General features: G+C 39.8%; 1 protein-coding gene across 4 annotated transcripts in view; it reads right to left on the reverse strand.

Moving 5' to 3' along the window:
- The window catches only part of LOC116970261 (collagen alpha-6(VI) chain-like), a 324,046-nt gene that overhangs the window by 276,590 nt on the left and 29,764 nt on the right, over positions 1-17,692 (reverse strand). For all 4 annotated transcript variants that reach the window (XM_033016947.1, XM_033016955.1, XM_033016943.1 and 1 more), the window contains exon 8: positions 931-1,503. In XM_033016947.1, the coding sequence (XP_032872838.1) occupies positions 931-1,503 (573 nt within the window). The remainder of the gene's footprint in view (positions 1-930; positions 1,504-17,692) is intronic.

The following is a 17,692-nucleotide window of genomic DNA, read 5'->3' on the forward strand; positions in this document are numbered from 1 at the left end:
TCCTTCTTGAGGGATGGACAATGCACACATGCCATGCCAGCACTGGCCTCTTCCTCCGATTGAAACATAGAAACATAGGTGCAGGAGTAGGCCATTCGGCCCTTCGAGCCTGCACCGCCATTCAATATGATCATGGCTGATCATCCAACTCAGTATCCCGTACCTGCCTTCTCTCCATACCCCTTGATCCCTTTAGCCACAAGGGCCACATCTAACTCCCTCTTAAATATAGACAATGAACTGGCCTCAACTACCTTCTGTGGCAGAGAATTCCAGAGATTCACCACTCTCTGTGTGAAAAATGTTTTTCTCATCTCGGTCCTAAAAGATTTCCCCCTTATCCTTAAACTGTGACCCCTTGTCCTGGACTTCCCCAACATCGGGAACAATCTTCCTGCATCTAGCCTGTCCAACCCCTTAAGAATTTTGTAAGTTTCTATAAGATCCCCCCTCAATCTTCTAAATTCTAGCGAGTACAAACCGAATCTATCCAGTCTTTCTTCATATGAAAGTCCTGCCATCCCAGGAATCAGTCTGGTGAACCTTCTCTGTACTCCCTCTATGGCAAGAATGTCTTTCCTCAGATTAGGAGACCAAAACTGTACGCAATACTCCAGGTGTGGTCTCACCAAGAGCCTGTACGACTGCAGTAGAACCTCCCTGCTCCTATACTCAAATCATGAAACATGACAGGGTTAATTCCTGGGAAATAATAGGTTTGGGATTGGATCGGGGTTTGGGATTAATAGGTTTGGGATTGAGGTAGGTGTTCAGAAAGCTTCACTATCATAAAGAAACAACATGGACAAAACGATCTCACAGACAATATGTAGCTGGATTAATGATTCACATCAAAATTCATTAGAGACAGTAGTTTTAAGACTGTGAGAACTAAGCCCAACTTTAGACCATGTGTCCTCAATAACGTACCTTTTGGAGGAGGGATCGGAGTACAAATTTTACGGACAATTCTTCTTTTAATTTTAGTTAGCTCTTGGAAATCGTTCATATAGATTTTTCTGTCTGCCACTCCAGTGATTTTCAGAAGCTCATTGTGGTTTGCATGTTGAGTACCCAGTGCAAATATGTTAATGTGCTGTTTCCTCAGTTCATTAGTTGCTGCCACCACACTGTCGCTAGATTTCCCCGCTGTGAACACCAGTAGGTACTGGGGAACCTTCTCTTTCCTTCGACTTCCCAGCTTTGGCTGGAAGAGGTGTCCCACATATCGTAATCCTGCCCCGGTGTTTGTTTCTCCGAACAACTGGACCATTCCATCAATTCTGTCCCTTATTGTGTCGTGTGAATAAGACTCATTCAAGTAGATTTCGGTCTTTTGCCCCGTGCCGTACTGGGCTATTGCGAACTGGAAGTGATCATCGCCCATGTCAAACAAGTTGATGAAGTCTTTCAAGGTATTCTTCAATATCTGGAAATCAACGTCTTTTATCGCTGCTGAGCCATCCAGCAGGAAAACAATGTCTGCTTTCTCGATATCACATCCTGCATAAAATAAAAACATAATCAGAGAGCAGTCAGAGCATTGTAAGTTCATGCGATCTACAGTTTAATAACACAGCAACGTCAATTAAAATCCACAGGTGAAAGAAAGCTCAATCTTTATGGTGGATCATACTTCAGAACAAGGAAATGGGACCTAAAGTGCTTTCATGGGCTGTACAAGACACAGCCAGGATAAGAGGTTCCTCTCACCAAGGTAATTAAAATATATTAGTTTTTTTTTAATTTGCAAATAGTGGGTTATGCCCTTGTCCCACTTAGGAAACCTGAACGGAAACCTCTGGAGACTTTGCGCCCCACCCAAGGTTTCCGTGCGGTTCCCGGAGGTTGCAGGTGGTTGCAGGGAGTGGAAGTAGGTAGGGAGACTGACAAAAACCTGCGGGAACCGCAAGGAAACCTTGGGTGGGGCGCAAAGTCTCCAGAGGTTTCTGTTCAGGTTTCCTAAGTGGGACTGGGGCATTATGTGCTTGATGAAGACCTCACCTCTGTATGCTTATTCTCACATTCTGGACAACATATACATGCAATTACTGCTGGGCAGCATATTTATATATGTTTTCTCAAGCTTAAGAAATGTGCTCTGCTGTATCTTAGCTAAGAAACTGTATTTCCCTTCTGACAGTAAGAAATTCAGCCGTACAGGGAGAAAATAAAACCACTCAGGGTTAAACCATGTGTCTTGAGCATGTCATAAGGTCATAAGTGATAGGAGTAGAATTAGGCCATTCGGCCCATCAAGTCTACTCAGCCATACAATCGTGGCTGATCTATCCCTCCCTCCTAACCCCATTCTCCTGCCTTCTCCCCATCCCCTCTGACACCTGTACGTATCAAAAATATGTCGATCTCTGCCTTAAAAATATTCACTGACAGCCTCTGCAGCCTTTTGTGGCAAAGAATTCCACAGATTAACTACCTTAAGATAACCCCATGTTATCTTATCTCATTTTGGCAGAAGTATGTACACTGCAGGCTTCCCCTGCAAAGAGTGGAGAATCTGTCAGGCCCATGGGCAATATTTCTTACATGTATATACATGAAGTTATGGTTGATAAGCGGAGAGAAATAAGATTTGGTTCTGTTACTCCCTTGGCATGATTTTTTTTTGTGGGCAATGGAAAGAATAGATCCTTGGAGAAAATATTACAAGTGCCAGAAGAAACAGATGTAGAACCACAGTGAGTGCGGGAACCCAAGCAAAATATTCAGATAACATTTCACCCGTGCTAGTTGGGAAGTAGGGGCATTTCATACATCAGTTCTCAATGAAATGTCGGCAAGAGAACTACATGCCAGACACTTCTGATTCTCTACTTGCTAATTCACCTATTTTTGTATCACCAGCAAACCTTGAAACAGTATACCCCTCATCCATATAATTAATATAGATTATCTATATTACTAAAAGTCTGATCTTGACCACTTCCTGTTGTTCTGTATAGTGATTTTAGAAAAAACGTCTCCACTTATGGCTGTGAATTTTGGCCATCTTACTCAGAGTCCCCCTCCGCTGCGCAGCACAAGAGGATTTTTCCCATCGATGAAAAATAAGAGTTATTAGTGTTTTAAAAATGTTGAGATTCTCTCTCCTGTCAATCATGCCATGAAGGCCACGCCCCTTCTGGTGGGAGGGGGGAGAGACTATAAAACCCAGAAATGTGGGCGTGGCTCAGTCTCTGCAAGATGGAGGAGGGAGAGGTCACGGCTCACTGTCTTTAAAGGCCTTGCACCCTGCTTGAAGTGGTAAGAAACTGTTCTTGAATTTGGTGGCCTTGCACCCTGCTTGAAATGGAATTTCAAGGAATATCCGTGAGTCAACTGCCAGCCCACCAGCCGTGAGTGAGTGAGCTGCCAGCACAACAGGCTTGAGTGACTGAGCCGCCAGCCCAAGAATCCATTCGGCCCACAATGTCCATACTAGCCCTCTGGAAACCAGTCCCTTCTGCCCACAACACCCATATTGGCGCTCCAGAAAGCCCCCCCCCCCCCCCCCCCCCACTTGCTACTAATAGTGTAATTGGTGGAGAGGTGGAATATTGCGTTGGTGACCAGCCCTCCCGTGCGATGCTGGGACCCACTTAGTCTAGTAGATTATAAAGATTATAGATTATAAAGAGCTAAAGCCCAATCCAAAAATGACAATTTTTCGTAGTTATCAATTTTTGGATTCTTATGTAATCCTCTATCTTAATTTGGTTTAGTTTAGTTTAGTTTAGTTTGGCCCACCGAGTCTGCACCGACCAGCGAAACATCACCTATTCCCTTTCAGTTTAGTTATAGAGCGCACGTTAACACTATCCTAAACACACGAGGGACAATTTAGACTTCCCAAAATGCAACACCTCACATTTCTTTATGTATTGAATTCCATCAACCATTCCTCAGCCCACCTGGCCAATTGATCAAGATCCAGCTGCAATTTTTCACATCCATCTTCACCATCTGCAAAACCCATTTTTGTATCATCTGCAAACTTGCTAATCTTGCCATGTATGTTCTCGTCCAAATCATTGATATAGATGACAAACAGTAACGGAACCAAATTTTGTAAGTTTCTATAAGATCCCCCCTCAATCTTCTAACTTCTAGCGAGTACAAGCCGAGTCTATCCAGTGCCGGGAAAACAGTTGAAAAGTAGAGGCCAAGGACAGGCAGACTTTACTCAGAACTGCTGTAGTTTTGGGAGCAACAGCAGCAGGAGTTTAGCAAGAGATACGACTGATTGGCTCTAGCCCAAGTGGGAGGAGAGAAGTGAGTCAGTGCCGGGAAAACAATTGAAAACTGAGGAATTTGGTTTGTGAATTGGTAAATCAGGCAATTTATCAGTCAATTTAAGCAAGACTGCTCTTGGGGAGCGGCAGTGAGGAGCGGCCTTGTGAGGGAAGTGTGAGTCTTTGGCTCAAGAGTCTTAGGAGACCACGCAATACGCTTGAGAGGTAGAGACGAAAGAAGGAGATGTCAGGCAAGCTGATTCAGTGCGATGCTTGCAGTATGTGGGAGGTCAAGGACACCGCTGGTGCCTGTCGGCACAAATGATGTCGGAAAGAAGGGGATGAATATTCTGCAGCGTGACTTTAGAGAGCTCGGAAAAATGCTGAAAAGCAGGACCTCCAGGGTTGTTATCTCCGGTTTGCTTCCAGTTCCTCGTGCTGGTGAGAGCAGGAACAGGGAGATACGGGACCTGAACGTGTGGCTGAGGAACTGGTGCACGGGGCAGGGATTTAGATTCTTAGATCACTGGGATCTGTTTTGGGGTAAGGGGGAACTGTACAAAAGGGACGGATTGCATCTTAACAGGTGTGGGACCAGCATTCTGGCAGGCAGGTTTGCCACTGCTACACGGGTGGTTTTAAACTGAATAAGGGGGGTGGGGTGTCGAATGGGATAGTGGAGGATAGAGTTAAAGGGAAAGGGTTTCTTAAATGTGTGAGCGTAGAGACAGAGGGGTGTAAAATGAGGGTAGAAGCAATAGGTAGCAAGGTGAAAAGTAAAAGTGGCAGGCAGACAAAACCAGAGCAAAAATCAAAAAGGGCCACTTTTCAACATAATTGTATAAGGGGTAAGAGTGTTGTAAAAACAAGCCTGAAGGCTTTGTGTCTCAATGCAAGGAGCATTCATAATCAGGTGGATGAGTTGAATGTGCAGATAGCTATTAATGACTATGATATAGTTGGGATCACGGAGACATGGCTCCAGGGTGACCAAGGCTGGGAGCTGAACATCCAGGGATATTCAATATTCAGGAGGGATAGAGAGAAAGGAAAAGGAGGTGGGGTAGCGTTGCTGATTAGAGAGGAGATTAACGCAATGGAAAGGAAGGACATTAGTTTGGAGGATGTGGAATCGGTATGGGTAGAGCTGCAAAACACTAAGGGGCAGAAAACGCTGGTGGGTGTTGTGTACAGGGCACCTAACAGTAGTAGTGAAGTTGGAGATGGTATCAAACAGGAAATTAGAAATGCGTGCGACAAAGGCAAAACAGTTATAATGGGTGACTTCAATCTACATATAGATTGGGTGAATCAAATTGGCAGGGGTGTTGAGGAAGAGGATTTCTTGGAATGTATGCGGGATAGTTATCTAAATCAACATGTAGAGGAACCAACGAGAGAGCAGGCTATTTTAGACTGGGTATTGAGTAATGAGGAAGGGTTAGTTAGCAGTCTTGTTGTACGTGCCCCCTTGGGCAATAGTGACCATAATATGGTTGAGTTCTTCATTAGGATGGAGAGTGACATTGTTAATTCAGAAACAATGGTTCTGAACTTAAAGAAAGGTAACTTTGAGGGTATGAGACGTGAATTGGCCAAGATTGACTGGCAATTAATTCTAAAAGGGTTGACGGTGGATATGCAATGGAAGACATTTAAAGACTGCATGGATGAACTACAAAAATTGTTCATCCCAGTTTGGCAAAAGAATAAATCAGGGAAGGTAGTGCATCCGTGGATAACAAGGGAAATCAGGGATAGTATCAAAGCGAAGGATGATGCGTACAAATTAGCCAGAAAAAGCAGCATACCAGAGGACTGGGAGAAATTCAGAGACCAGCAGAGGAGGACAAAGGGCTTAATTAGGAAAGGAAAAATAGATTATGAAAGAAAACTGGCAGGGAACATAAAAACTGACTGCAAAAGTTTTTATAGATATGTGAAAAGAAAGAGATTAGTTAAAACAAATGTAGGTCCCTTGCAGTCAGCAACAGGTGAGTTGATCATGGGGAACAAGGATATGGCGGACCAATTGAATAACTACTTTGGTTCCGTCTTCACTAAGGAAGACATAAATAATCTGCCGGAAATAGCAGGGGACCGCGGGTCAAAGGAGTTGGAGGAATTGAGTGAAATCCAGGTTAGCCGGGAAGTGGTGTTGGGTAAATTGAATGGATTAAAGGCCGATAAATCCCCAGGGCCAGATAGGCTGCATCCCAGAGTACTTCAGGAAGTAGCTCCAGAAATAGTGGATGCATTAGTAATAATCTTTCAAAACTCTTTAGATTCTGGAGTAGTTCCAGAGGATTGGCGGGTAGCAAACGTAACCCCACTTTTTAAGAAGGGAGGGAGAGAGAAAATGGGGAATTACAGACCAGTTAGTCTAGCATCGGTAGTGGGGAAACTGCTAGAGTCAGTTATTAAAGATGGGATAGCAGCACATTTGGAAAGTGGTGAAATCATTGGACAAAGACAGCATGGATTTACAAAAGGTAAATCATGTCTGACGAATCTTATAGAACTTTCGAGGATGTAACTAGTAGCGTGGATAAGGGAGAACCAGTGGATGTGTTATATCTGGACATCCAGAAGGCTTTCGACAAGGTCCCACATAAGAGATTAGTATACAAACTTAAAGCACACGGCATTGGGGGTTCAGTATTGATGTGGATAGAGAACTGTCTGGCAAACAGGAAGCAAAGAGTAGGAGTAAACGGGTCCTTTTCACAATGGCAGGCAGTGACTAGTAGGGTACCGCAAGGCTCAGTGCTGGGACCATGGTATTTACAATATATACTAATGATCTGGATGAGGGAATTGAAGGCAATATCTCCAAGTTTGCAGATGACACTAAGCTGGGGGGCAGTGTTAACTGTGAGGAGGATGCTAGGAGACTGCAAGGTGACTTGGAAAGGCTGGGTGAGTGGGCAAATGTTTGGCAGATGCAGTATAATGTGGATAAATGTGAGGTTATCCATTTTGGTGGCAAAAACAGGAAAGCAGACTATTATCTAAATGGTGGCCGACTAGGAAAAGGGGAGATGCAGCGAGACCAGGGTGTCATGGTACACCAGTCATTGAAAGTAGGCATGCAGGTGCAGCAGGCAGTGAAGAAAGCGAATGGTATGTTAGCTTTCATAGCAAAAGGATTTGAGTATAGGAGCAGGGAGGTTCTACTGCAGTTGTACAGGGTCTTGGTGAGACCACATCTGGAGAATTGCGTACAGTTTTGGTCTCCAAATCTGAGGAAGGACATTATTGCCATAGAGGGAGTGCAGAGAAGGTTCACCAGACTGATTCCTGGGATGTCAGGACTGTCTTATGAAGAAAGACTGGATAGACTTGGTTTATACTCTCTAGAATTTAGGAGATTGAGAGGGGATCTTATAGAAACTTACAAAATTCTTAAGGAGTTGGACAGGCTAGATGCAGGAAGATTGCTCCCGATGTTGGGGAAGTCCAGGACAAGGGGTCACAGCTTAAGGATAAGGGGGAATTCCTTTAAAACCGAGATGAGAAGTACTTTTTTCACACAGAGAGTGGTGAATCTCTGGAACTCTCTGCCACAGAGGGTAGTCGAGGCCAGTTCATTGGCTATATTTAAGAGCGAGTTAGATGTGGCCCTTGTGGCTAAGGGGATCAGAGGGTATGGAGAGAAGGCAGGTACGGGATACTGAGTTGGATGATCAGCCATGATCATATTGAATGGCGGTGCAGGCTCGAAGGGCCGAATGGCCTACTCCTGCACCTAATTTCTATGTTTCTATGTTTCTATGAATGCTAACATACCATTCGCTTTCTTCACTGCCTGCTGCACATGCATGCCTACTTTCAATGACTGGTGTACCATGACACCCTGGTCTCGTTGCATCTCCCCTTTTCCAAATCTGCCACCACTCAGATAACAGTCTACTTTCCTTTTTTGCCACCAAAGTGGATAACCTCACATTTATCCACATTATACTGCATCTGCCATGCATTTGCCCACTCACCCAGCCTATCCAAGTCACCTTGCAGTTCCTAACATCCTCCTCACAGCTAACACTGCCCCCCAGCTTAGTGTCATCCGCAAACTTGGAGATATTGCCTTCAATTCCCTCATCCAGATCATTAGTATATATTGTAAATAGCTGGGGTCCCAGGACTCCCCCCTCATCCTTCTAAACTCCAGTGAATACAAGCCTAGTCTTTTCAATCTTTCCTCATATGACAGTCCCGCCATCCCAGGGATCAATCTCGTGAACCTACGCTGCACTGCCTCAATCACAAGGATGTCCTTCTAAATTCTAGCGTGTACAAGCCGAGTCTATCAAGTCTTTCTTCAAATGAAAGTCCTGACATCCCAGGAATCAGTCGGGTGAACCTTCTCTGTACTACCTCTACATCAAGAATGTCTTTCCTCAGATTAGGAGACCAAAACTGTACGCAGTACTCCAGGTGTGGTCAAACCAAGACCCTGTACAACTGCAGTAGAACCTCCCTGCTTCTATACTCAAATCCTTTTGCGATGAATGCTAACATACCATTCGCTTTCTTCACTGCCTGCTGCACCTGCATGCCTACTTTCAATGACTGGTGTACCATGACACCCAGGTCTCATTGCATCTTCCCTTTTCCTAATCGGCCACCATTCAGATAATTGTCTACTTTCCTGTTTTTGCCACCAAAGTGGATAACCTCACATTTATCCACATTATACTGCATCTGCCTTGCATTTTCCCACTCACCCAACCTATTCAAGTCACCTTGCAGCCTCCTAGCATCCTCCTCACACCTAACACTGCCCCCCAGCTTCATGTCATCCGTAAACTTGGAGATGTTGCATTCAATTCCCTCGTCCAAATCATTAATATATATTGTAAATAGCTGGGGTCCCAGCACTGAGCCTTGCGGTACCCCACTAGTCACTGCCTGCCATTGTGAAAAGGACACGTTTACTCTACTCTTTGCTTCCTGTCTGCCAGCCAGTTCTCTATCCACATCAATACTGAACCCCCAATACCGTGTGCTTTAAGCTTGTATACTAATCTCTTATGTGGGACCTTGTCGAAAGCCTTCTGAAAGTCCAGATATAACACATCCACTGGTTCTCCCTTATCCACTCTACTAGTTACATCCTCGAAAAATTCTATAAGATTCGTCAGACATGATACAACAATACAATACAATACATTTATTTGTCATTTACCTTTCATAAATCTATGCTGACTTTGCCCGATGAATTCACCACTTTCCAAATGTGCTGCTATCCCATCTTTAATAACTGACTCCAGCAGTTTCCCCACTACCGATGTTAGACTTACTGGTCTGTAATTCCCCGTTTTCTCTCTCCCTCACTTTTTAAAAAGTGGGGTTACATTGGCTACCCTCCAATCCTCAGGAACTACTCCAGAATCTAAAGAGTTTTGAAAAATTATCACTAATGCATCCACTATTTCTGCGGCTACTTCCTTAAGGACTCTGGGATGCAGCCTATCTGGCCCTGGGGATTTATCGGCCTTTAATCCATTCAATTTACCTAACACCACTTCCCACCTAACCTGGATTTCACTCAGTTCCCCCATCTCATTTGACCCCTGGTCCCCAGCTATTTCCAGCAGATTATTGATGTCTTCCTTAGTCAGAACCAAAGTAGTTATTCAATTGGTCTGCCATGTCTTTATTCCCCATGATCAATTCACCTGTTTCTGACTGCAAGGGACCTACATTTGTTTTAACTAATCTTTTTCTCTTCACATATCTATAAAAACATTTGCAGTCAGTTTTTAACTGTGCAGATGCTTACAAGTTAACGAAGAACAGGGTCATGGAGAATTAAGGCGCGGCACTGAGCTTCTCCCCCGAAAAAAATTGTAAAAGTCGTTTAAGTCAGCACCGATTTTTTAAAAAAACTCACCGAAGTCGCCTGGTGTTGTGTAAGGGTGTTATCATCAGAAGGTGACGTGAAAATCGGGGAGATTAATGGTGAAATCGGGTGTTTAAATGAGTTTAAATGAGCAGAGATAATCGTTCAGGAGCGCCAAAGAAAAATACTATCAGCCTTCAGCTCGAGGAAGTTTTGGATACTCTGCAAACGACAGAAGAAGAAGATTCTTACAGCCAAGGGTCTCTGCTTGAAATGGCAACAAAAGGAGACAAGAGGGAGAAAGAGGTAAAGCAAATGCTTTTAGATATGACTGCTACAATTAACATGACACTGGAGAAGATGCAAAGTATGGACTCTCACATGGAAAGTAATAAACAGAGTATGGAAACTAATATGGAGAATATTTCTCAAAAAATTGATAATACTTGCAGTGAGTTAAAAGAACTCAAAAAGCAGTATAAGGAATTTGATAAGAGATTAAACTCAGAGTGTGTCAGAATTGAAAATGATTACAACAAGAAATTTAAAGGTATAAGTGATGATATCGGAAAGCTGGATGAGATAATGGAAGAGATGGAGAATGAGATAAAGAGATTGTCTCGGAAATAAAGAATTTGAAACAATCACAGAAAACTGAAGAGGAAAAACTTGGAAGAATGACTGATAAATGTCTGGACCTGGATTCAGGAAATCGGAGATATAACCTGAGGATTCTCGGAGTAAAGGAAGGACGAGAGGGACATGAATCTCAAACATGTACTTTCGTTACTGACTTACTCAAAGATGTGTTGGAATTGTCGGAAGAACCAAGAACAGACGTCGCTAAACGAGTTGGAAGAGGAACAAATGATTCAAGACAGATAATTGTGAAATTCCGTGACATCTCCTCAGTGGAATTTATATTGAAAAAGATCACTCATGGGAAAAAGCTGACATACCGTGGGGATGATGTGCGAATATTTCGCGATTACTCTCCTGAGGTAGTCCAGAAAATGAGATTGTTTACACCGGCAAGACACACTTTGAGGGAAGTCCCGGGAGTAAGATATGGAATTTTGTTTCCCGGAAAAATGAAGATAACTTATAACGGCGTTGAACGCTCATTTGCAGCTCCCGGAAAAGCTTTAAAGTATGCAGAGGATATTGTTAAGAAAACATCGGGTCAAGCTGCCGACAATGAAGAAATCTGAATTTTTTACAAAGCTCTGAACTGATTAAAATGGCCGAGCTACCCAGACAATTATAAAGCTTATCTCGTTGGAATGTGTTATTCAGAGAGCTTGGTTATATTCAACCTTGGATGCAAAGCTCAAAGTTTAACCCCTTGGCACCTGCTTGTACGGTAGTTAACCCTTTGGTACCAGCTTGTATGATGTATGGTAGTTATAGAATGGGATATTATGTAAGAATACAGGGTGGATATATATGGGAAAGTTTAGATTAGATTAAGATTGGATAAATTAGAGGGACATATATACTTATATAATCGTGTATATGTTTGTTCTATATTTGTTTTGTTTTTTTATTCCTTATGTCTCTTTTTTCTCTCGGCTGTCACTAGCATTGATTTGATAAACTCATATAAGAAAAAACACAATATGAAACGATATGTAACTTTTTATGAGGATTCGCCTAGGGGGAGGAGCTCAATGTATAACAACATCACGGAGGTCTATACATTTTTTGCCATCGTTGATGGCTATTCGTCTTTAAGGTATCCTCCTTTAGATACCTTAATAGCACCTTTTTTTTTAAAGCACAAACAAGATTTTTATCTGTTTAATTTTTTTGAAAGTAATTGTGTATCACATTCTTTTTTTCTTTTTCTAAGGCACTTTACAAGAAGGAGATGCAATATAAATCTAATAAACCGGGATGACCACCCAAGTCCTAAAGTTCTGAGGTATTTGTTTGCACCATATGATTCAGGAATATTACCCTGATTTACAATGCAAGACGATAGACAAATAAAGAATGGAGGAATTACATTTTGTAGTTGGAATATACGGGGTGCCAACGAACCAATTAAGAGGGGTAAAATTTTTGCCCAACTAAAATCGTTGAAAAGCGACATAATGTTTTTGCAGGAGACACACATGAAACAACAAACACAAATAAGATTAAAGGCGAATTGGATAGGCCAAACATACTACTCCTCATTTACTTCTAAATCTAGGGGTACAGCTATTCTTATTAGGAAAGGTATTCCTTTTAAATTAAAGAATACCATATCAGATAAAGAGGGAAGATATATTATAGTTTCGGGTGAAATTTATGCAACCCCACTAACTTTGATAAATATTTATGCTCCGAATTTTGATAACCCCCACTTTTTCAATAAAATTATTGACATAATATCAGAGTTTAATTACCAAAATGTGATAATAGGGGGGGACTTTAACTGTGTTTTAGATTCATATCTAGATAAATCAGCAAAACAAAAGAAGAGTAATTTAAAATCTAAAACTAGCGAACTTCTAAATACATATATAAAAAATACGAATATAATAGATGTATGGAGATCTGCTAATCCAGTTGGAAGGGAATACTCGTTTTACTCTTCGGTGCATAAAACTTATTCAAGAATTGATTATTTTTTAGTGGATATGAAATTAATGCCATATACAAACAACCCAACATACCACATTAGTAGTATCTCAGATCACTCCCCGTTGACATTCTCAGTAAAATTTGAGGGAATGCCGGGCAAAAATTTTTTTTGGAGGTTTAATACACATATTTTAAATGATGTGCAAGGCTATCAATATTTAAAACAACAAATGGAACTTTTTTTCGATACAAATGATATACCAGGTACTTTGCCTTCTTTACTATGGGAAACTTTTAAGGCATTTATGAGAGGAATTATAATTTCATATCAAAGTTTTCAAAATAAAAAGAATAAGACAGAACAATTGTTGTTAGAACAAGAAATCAGACAGTTAGAGATGGATAATGCCAAAGATTCCACGACAGATAAACACAATAAGATAATATTACTGAAATTTAAACTTAATCGAATTTTATCGGCAAGGGTAATAAGACTATTCCAAATGACAAAACAGGAACATTTTGAGTTTGGTGACAAACCACATAAGCTTTTAGCTCGCCAATTGAAAAAACAAGAAAAGGAAAATACTATAACCAAAATTAAATCAGAGAAAGGAGAATTACTAATACTACCTAAAGATATTAATAATAGATTTGCCCAATTTTATCAAAACTTATATACATCTAAAATTAAAAGAGAAGATAGTAAAATAAAAAAATTTCTAGATAATTGTAATCTTCCAATACTGGACCTTTTGGAACAAGAGGAATTAGGAGCTCAAATTACAATCAAAGAAATAGGTGAAACAATAAAATCGCTGAAAAATGGTAAGACACCGGGACCAGATGGTTTTAATAATGAATTTTATAAAAAATTTCAGGAGATAACAACCCCTTATTTATTTAATTTATACTCCCATGCTTTTAAAGAAAACAAACTACCTGAAACACTAACAGAATCAACTATTACACTTATTCCAAAAAAAGATAAAGATTTAGAAGATCCGGGCTCGTACAGAGCTATATCACTTTTAAATACAGATCAGAAAATTTTAGCAAAGATTTTATCAAGAAGATTAAGCAAATATATTAGTAAATTGATAAACCCTGATCAAACGGGGTTTATACCTAAAAGACACTCATTTAATAATCTGAGACGTCTGTTTAATATAATGTACTCGCATAAAGTAGAGGAAGAAGATATATCAATTATTTCTTTGGATGCAGAGAAAGCATTTGATCAGGTAGAGTGGCAATACTTATATAAAGTACTACAAAAATTTAATATGGGAGAGAATTTTATAAGATGGGTAAAATTATTATATGATAAACCGATGGCAAGAATTTTAACTAATAACATGTTATCTCAAAAATTTCAACTATCAAGGGGTAATAGGCAGGGATGTGCACTATCACCCCTGCTATTTGCCCTTATGATAGAACCCCTGGCTGAAAGTATAAGAATTCATCCGAATATTCAGGGCTATAATACCAGAGACTCAAAGAATAAAATCTCATTATATGCAGACGATATACTTTTATATATTACAAAGTCACAAACGAGCATACCAAATTTATTAAACTTAATAGAGGAATTTGGGTCTTTTTCTGGATATAGAATAAACTGGAATAAAAGTGAAATCATGACATTAAAACCTCAAGAACCTACACACTTACTGAAGTTCCCCTTTAAAATCGCAACAGAAAAATTTAAATATTTGGGTATTCAGATTACTAGAAAATATAAAGCATTATTCAATGCTAATTTCATGCCTTTATTAAATAAACTTAATACGTTGATTAAATTTTGGAAAACACTTCCCTTATCATTATTAGGTAGAATAAATGCAATAAAAATGATCTTCCTACCACAATTATTATACCTATTTCAATCTATACCGGTATATATACCAAAATACTTTTTAAAAAAATTAGACTCTAATATTACTAATTATATTTGGGACTATAGATCACATAGAATCACAAAAAAACATTTATGTAAACCAAAAGAGGTCGGGGGACTTTCACTTCCGAATTTTATGTATTATTACTGGGCAGTGCATATTAAGAATATGATTTATTGGTTGGATAGTGCTACCCAACAGACAGAATGGATAAAAATGGAGAAGGAGGATTGCCATCCTAGTAATATAGGAACGATCCTCTTCTCCCCAAAAAAACTGAATAACACAATATATAAGAAGAACCCAATTATATATGGTACAATAAGAATTTGGAAACAAATAAAATTATCTTTAAAATTAAGAAATCTATCACTGTTAATGCCAATAGCGAATAACCCTTTATTTAAACCATCTCTTATTGATAAGACATATAACCAATGGGAAAGTCTCGGAATTAGAAGGATCGGGGATATGTATGAAATGGGAAACTTACTATCATTCCAACAATTACAATTAAAATTTAAATTGAAAAACAACCAATATTTTAAATATCTTCAGATTTGCGATTTCGTGAAAAAATATATACAAGGATATCAAAAAGTAACTCCTGACTTATTGGAAGAGGCAATGAATATTGAAGCTGACTCACAAAAATTAATATCATATTTATATAATAGTATTCTAAATATAGACCTACCATCGACAGAGGTACTTAGAGAAGAGTGGGAACGGGAACTAATGATAAAAATTACGAAGGTTAAATGGGAAAAATACCTGATATATATTCACAAATGTTCAATTAATGTAAGACATAATTTAATTCAATTTAAAATTGTACATAGATTATATTACTCAAAAACAAGATTGAACAAATTTTATCCAAATATATCCGCCACTTGTGATAAATGTCTAGCCCAAAAGGCAACTATAACACACTCCTTAGTCTCCTGCATAAAACTTTATAGATTCTGGAATGATATTTTTGAAATATTTACAAAATTATTCAAGACAAGAATGGAACCTAATACTGAAATGATTATATTTGGCGTAATGGAAGATGGGAATAAATTGAACACATCTCAAAATCTATTCCTTAACTATGGTTTAATAATAGCAAAAAAATTAATTCTTAAATTTTGGAAAGGTACATCAATACCAACGCTTAAAATGTGGATTGCAAGTATGTTGGACACCGCTCATCTTGAGGAAATGCGATTCCTCCTAATGGATAAATCAGACCAATTCATAACGAGTTGGTCTCCATTCGTCGTTTTTTTGGAATCATATGGTGCAACACAATTGTAAAAAATAACTGTTTCAGGACTGGACGAGGGTTGGTCAAGACTATAAATAATGATCTCCTCTTTTTTTTTTTTTTTTTCTTTTTTTCTCTCTATTCTCTCTCTCAACTTTTTTCATTTACTCGTTTTCTTTTTTCACACACTATATATTTCACATCTTTCTATCCTTTACTATCTAACTTCTTTTTCTTATTCTAATCTTTTTTCAGTGTAACAAAAAAAAAAAAAAAGAAGTTGTACATAAAATGTATTATGAAAATATATATTAGGCACTTTGGTGCCATATGACTGTACTTACTTCTAATAAAATAAAATATAAAAAAAAAAAAAAAGAACAGGGTGGATGAATTCTTTGGCTTGAGATAAGATCTGCCTTGAAGCATAGAAAATAGGTGCAGTAGGAGGCCATTTCGCCCTTCGAGCCTGCACCGCCATTCATTGTGATCATGGCTGATCATTCACAATCAATAACACATGCCTGCCTTCTCCCCGTATCCCTTCATTCCACTAGCCCCTAGAGCTCTATCTAACTCTTTTTTTTAAATTCATCCAGTTAATTGGCCTCCACTGCCCTCTGTGGCAGAGAATTCCACAAATTCACAACTCTCTGGGTGAAAATGTATCCTTCCTTCTAATCTTCCAAGTTTAGAGATATAGCACAGAAACAGGCCCATCGGCCCACAGAATCCGATCCGACCAGCGATACCCGCACATTAACACTATCCTACACACACTGGGAAAATTTTACATTTATACCAAGCAAATTAACCTACAAACCTGTACGTCTTTGGAGTGTGGGAGGAAACCAAACATCTTGGAGAAACCCATGTGGTCCCGAGGAGAATGTACAAACTCCGTACTGACAGCACCCGTAGTCTCTTGCGCTGCAAACGCTGTAATGCCCCTGTCCCACTTAGGAAACCTGCATGGAAACCTCTGGAGACTTTGCACCACACCCAAGGTTTCCGTATGGTTCCCGGAGGTTTTTGTCAGTCTCCCTACCTGCTACCACTACCTGCAACCTCCGGCAACCACCTGCAACCTCCAGGAACCGCACGGAAACCTTGGGTGGGGCGCAAAGTCTCCAGAGGTTTCCGTTCAGGTTTCCTAAGTGGGACAGGGGCATTAGGCAACAACTCTACCTCTGCTGCCCCAATATATTACTCCCAACTCTGTACATGTGAAGTGCAGGAAAAATTCTTGTGAAGAAATAAAATGAAGAAGTCTGTGTGCAGATGCTTACAAGTTGACGAAGAACAGGGTGGAAGAATTCTTTGGCTTGAGATAAGACCTGCCTTGATTTTTTACAGGAAATGCCATTGAGCATTTCAGTCAGCATCAAACACTATTATAGCCAACTATTTCATAGATAGGCCATTGCTCTTGGTATGTCAATGTCTCTGCAGCTGCAGAGTTCCAGCTAATGGCAGCAGAAGAATGCAAAAATACATGAAGCTAATCGAAACATGCACGGGCATGAAAAAGCCATGTCCAAACAATTCTATTGATGGCCAGGAGTACATGAAAATATTTGACTATGTCATTTATATGCAGCGTTCTTTAATTTTTAGCCTTGCATTTTCTCTTGGCTATCAATTGTTTTTTTGTGTGCATTTCAACGCATAGCTGGTTGTTTGCAAAAGTTATACATTTGCGTAATGTTGCACAATGCCTTGCAAAATAATCATGAACTTTAAAAATTATCTTTGAAAATACCTGCAAAGTTTTCAAATAAATCCTTTAGAAATGGGTATTTAGTGCATTATTTAATTTTGGAAATGGTACTTATTCAACTGCCTTTTTAAATGTGCTTCCATATTGTGCCCAGCACTGACACAT

The sequence above is a fragment of the Amblyraja radiata genome, chromosome 2 (genome assembly GCF_010909765.2).
Source record: "Amblyraja radiata isolate CabotCenter1 chromosome 2, sAmbRad1.1.pri, whole genome shotgun sequence".
Classification (NCBI taxonomy): Eukaryota; Metazoa; Chordata; class Chondrichthyes; order Rajiformes; family Rajidae; genus Amblyraja; species Amblyraja radiata.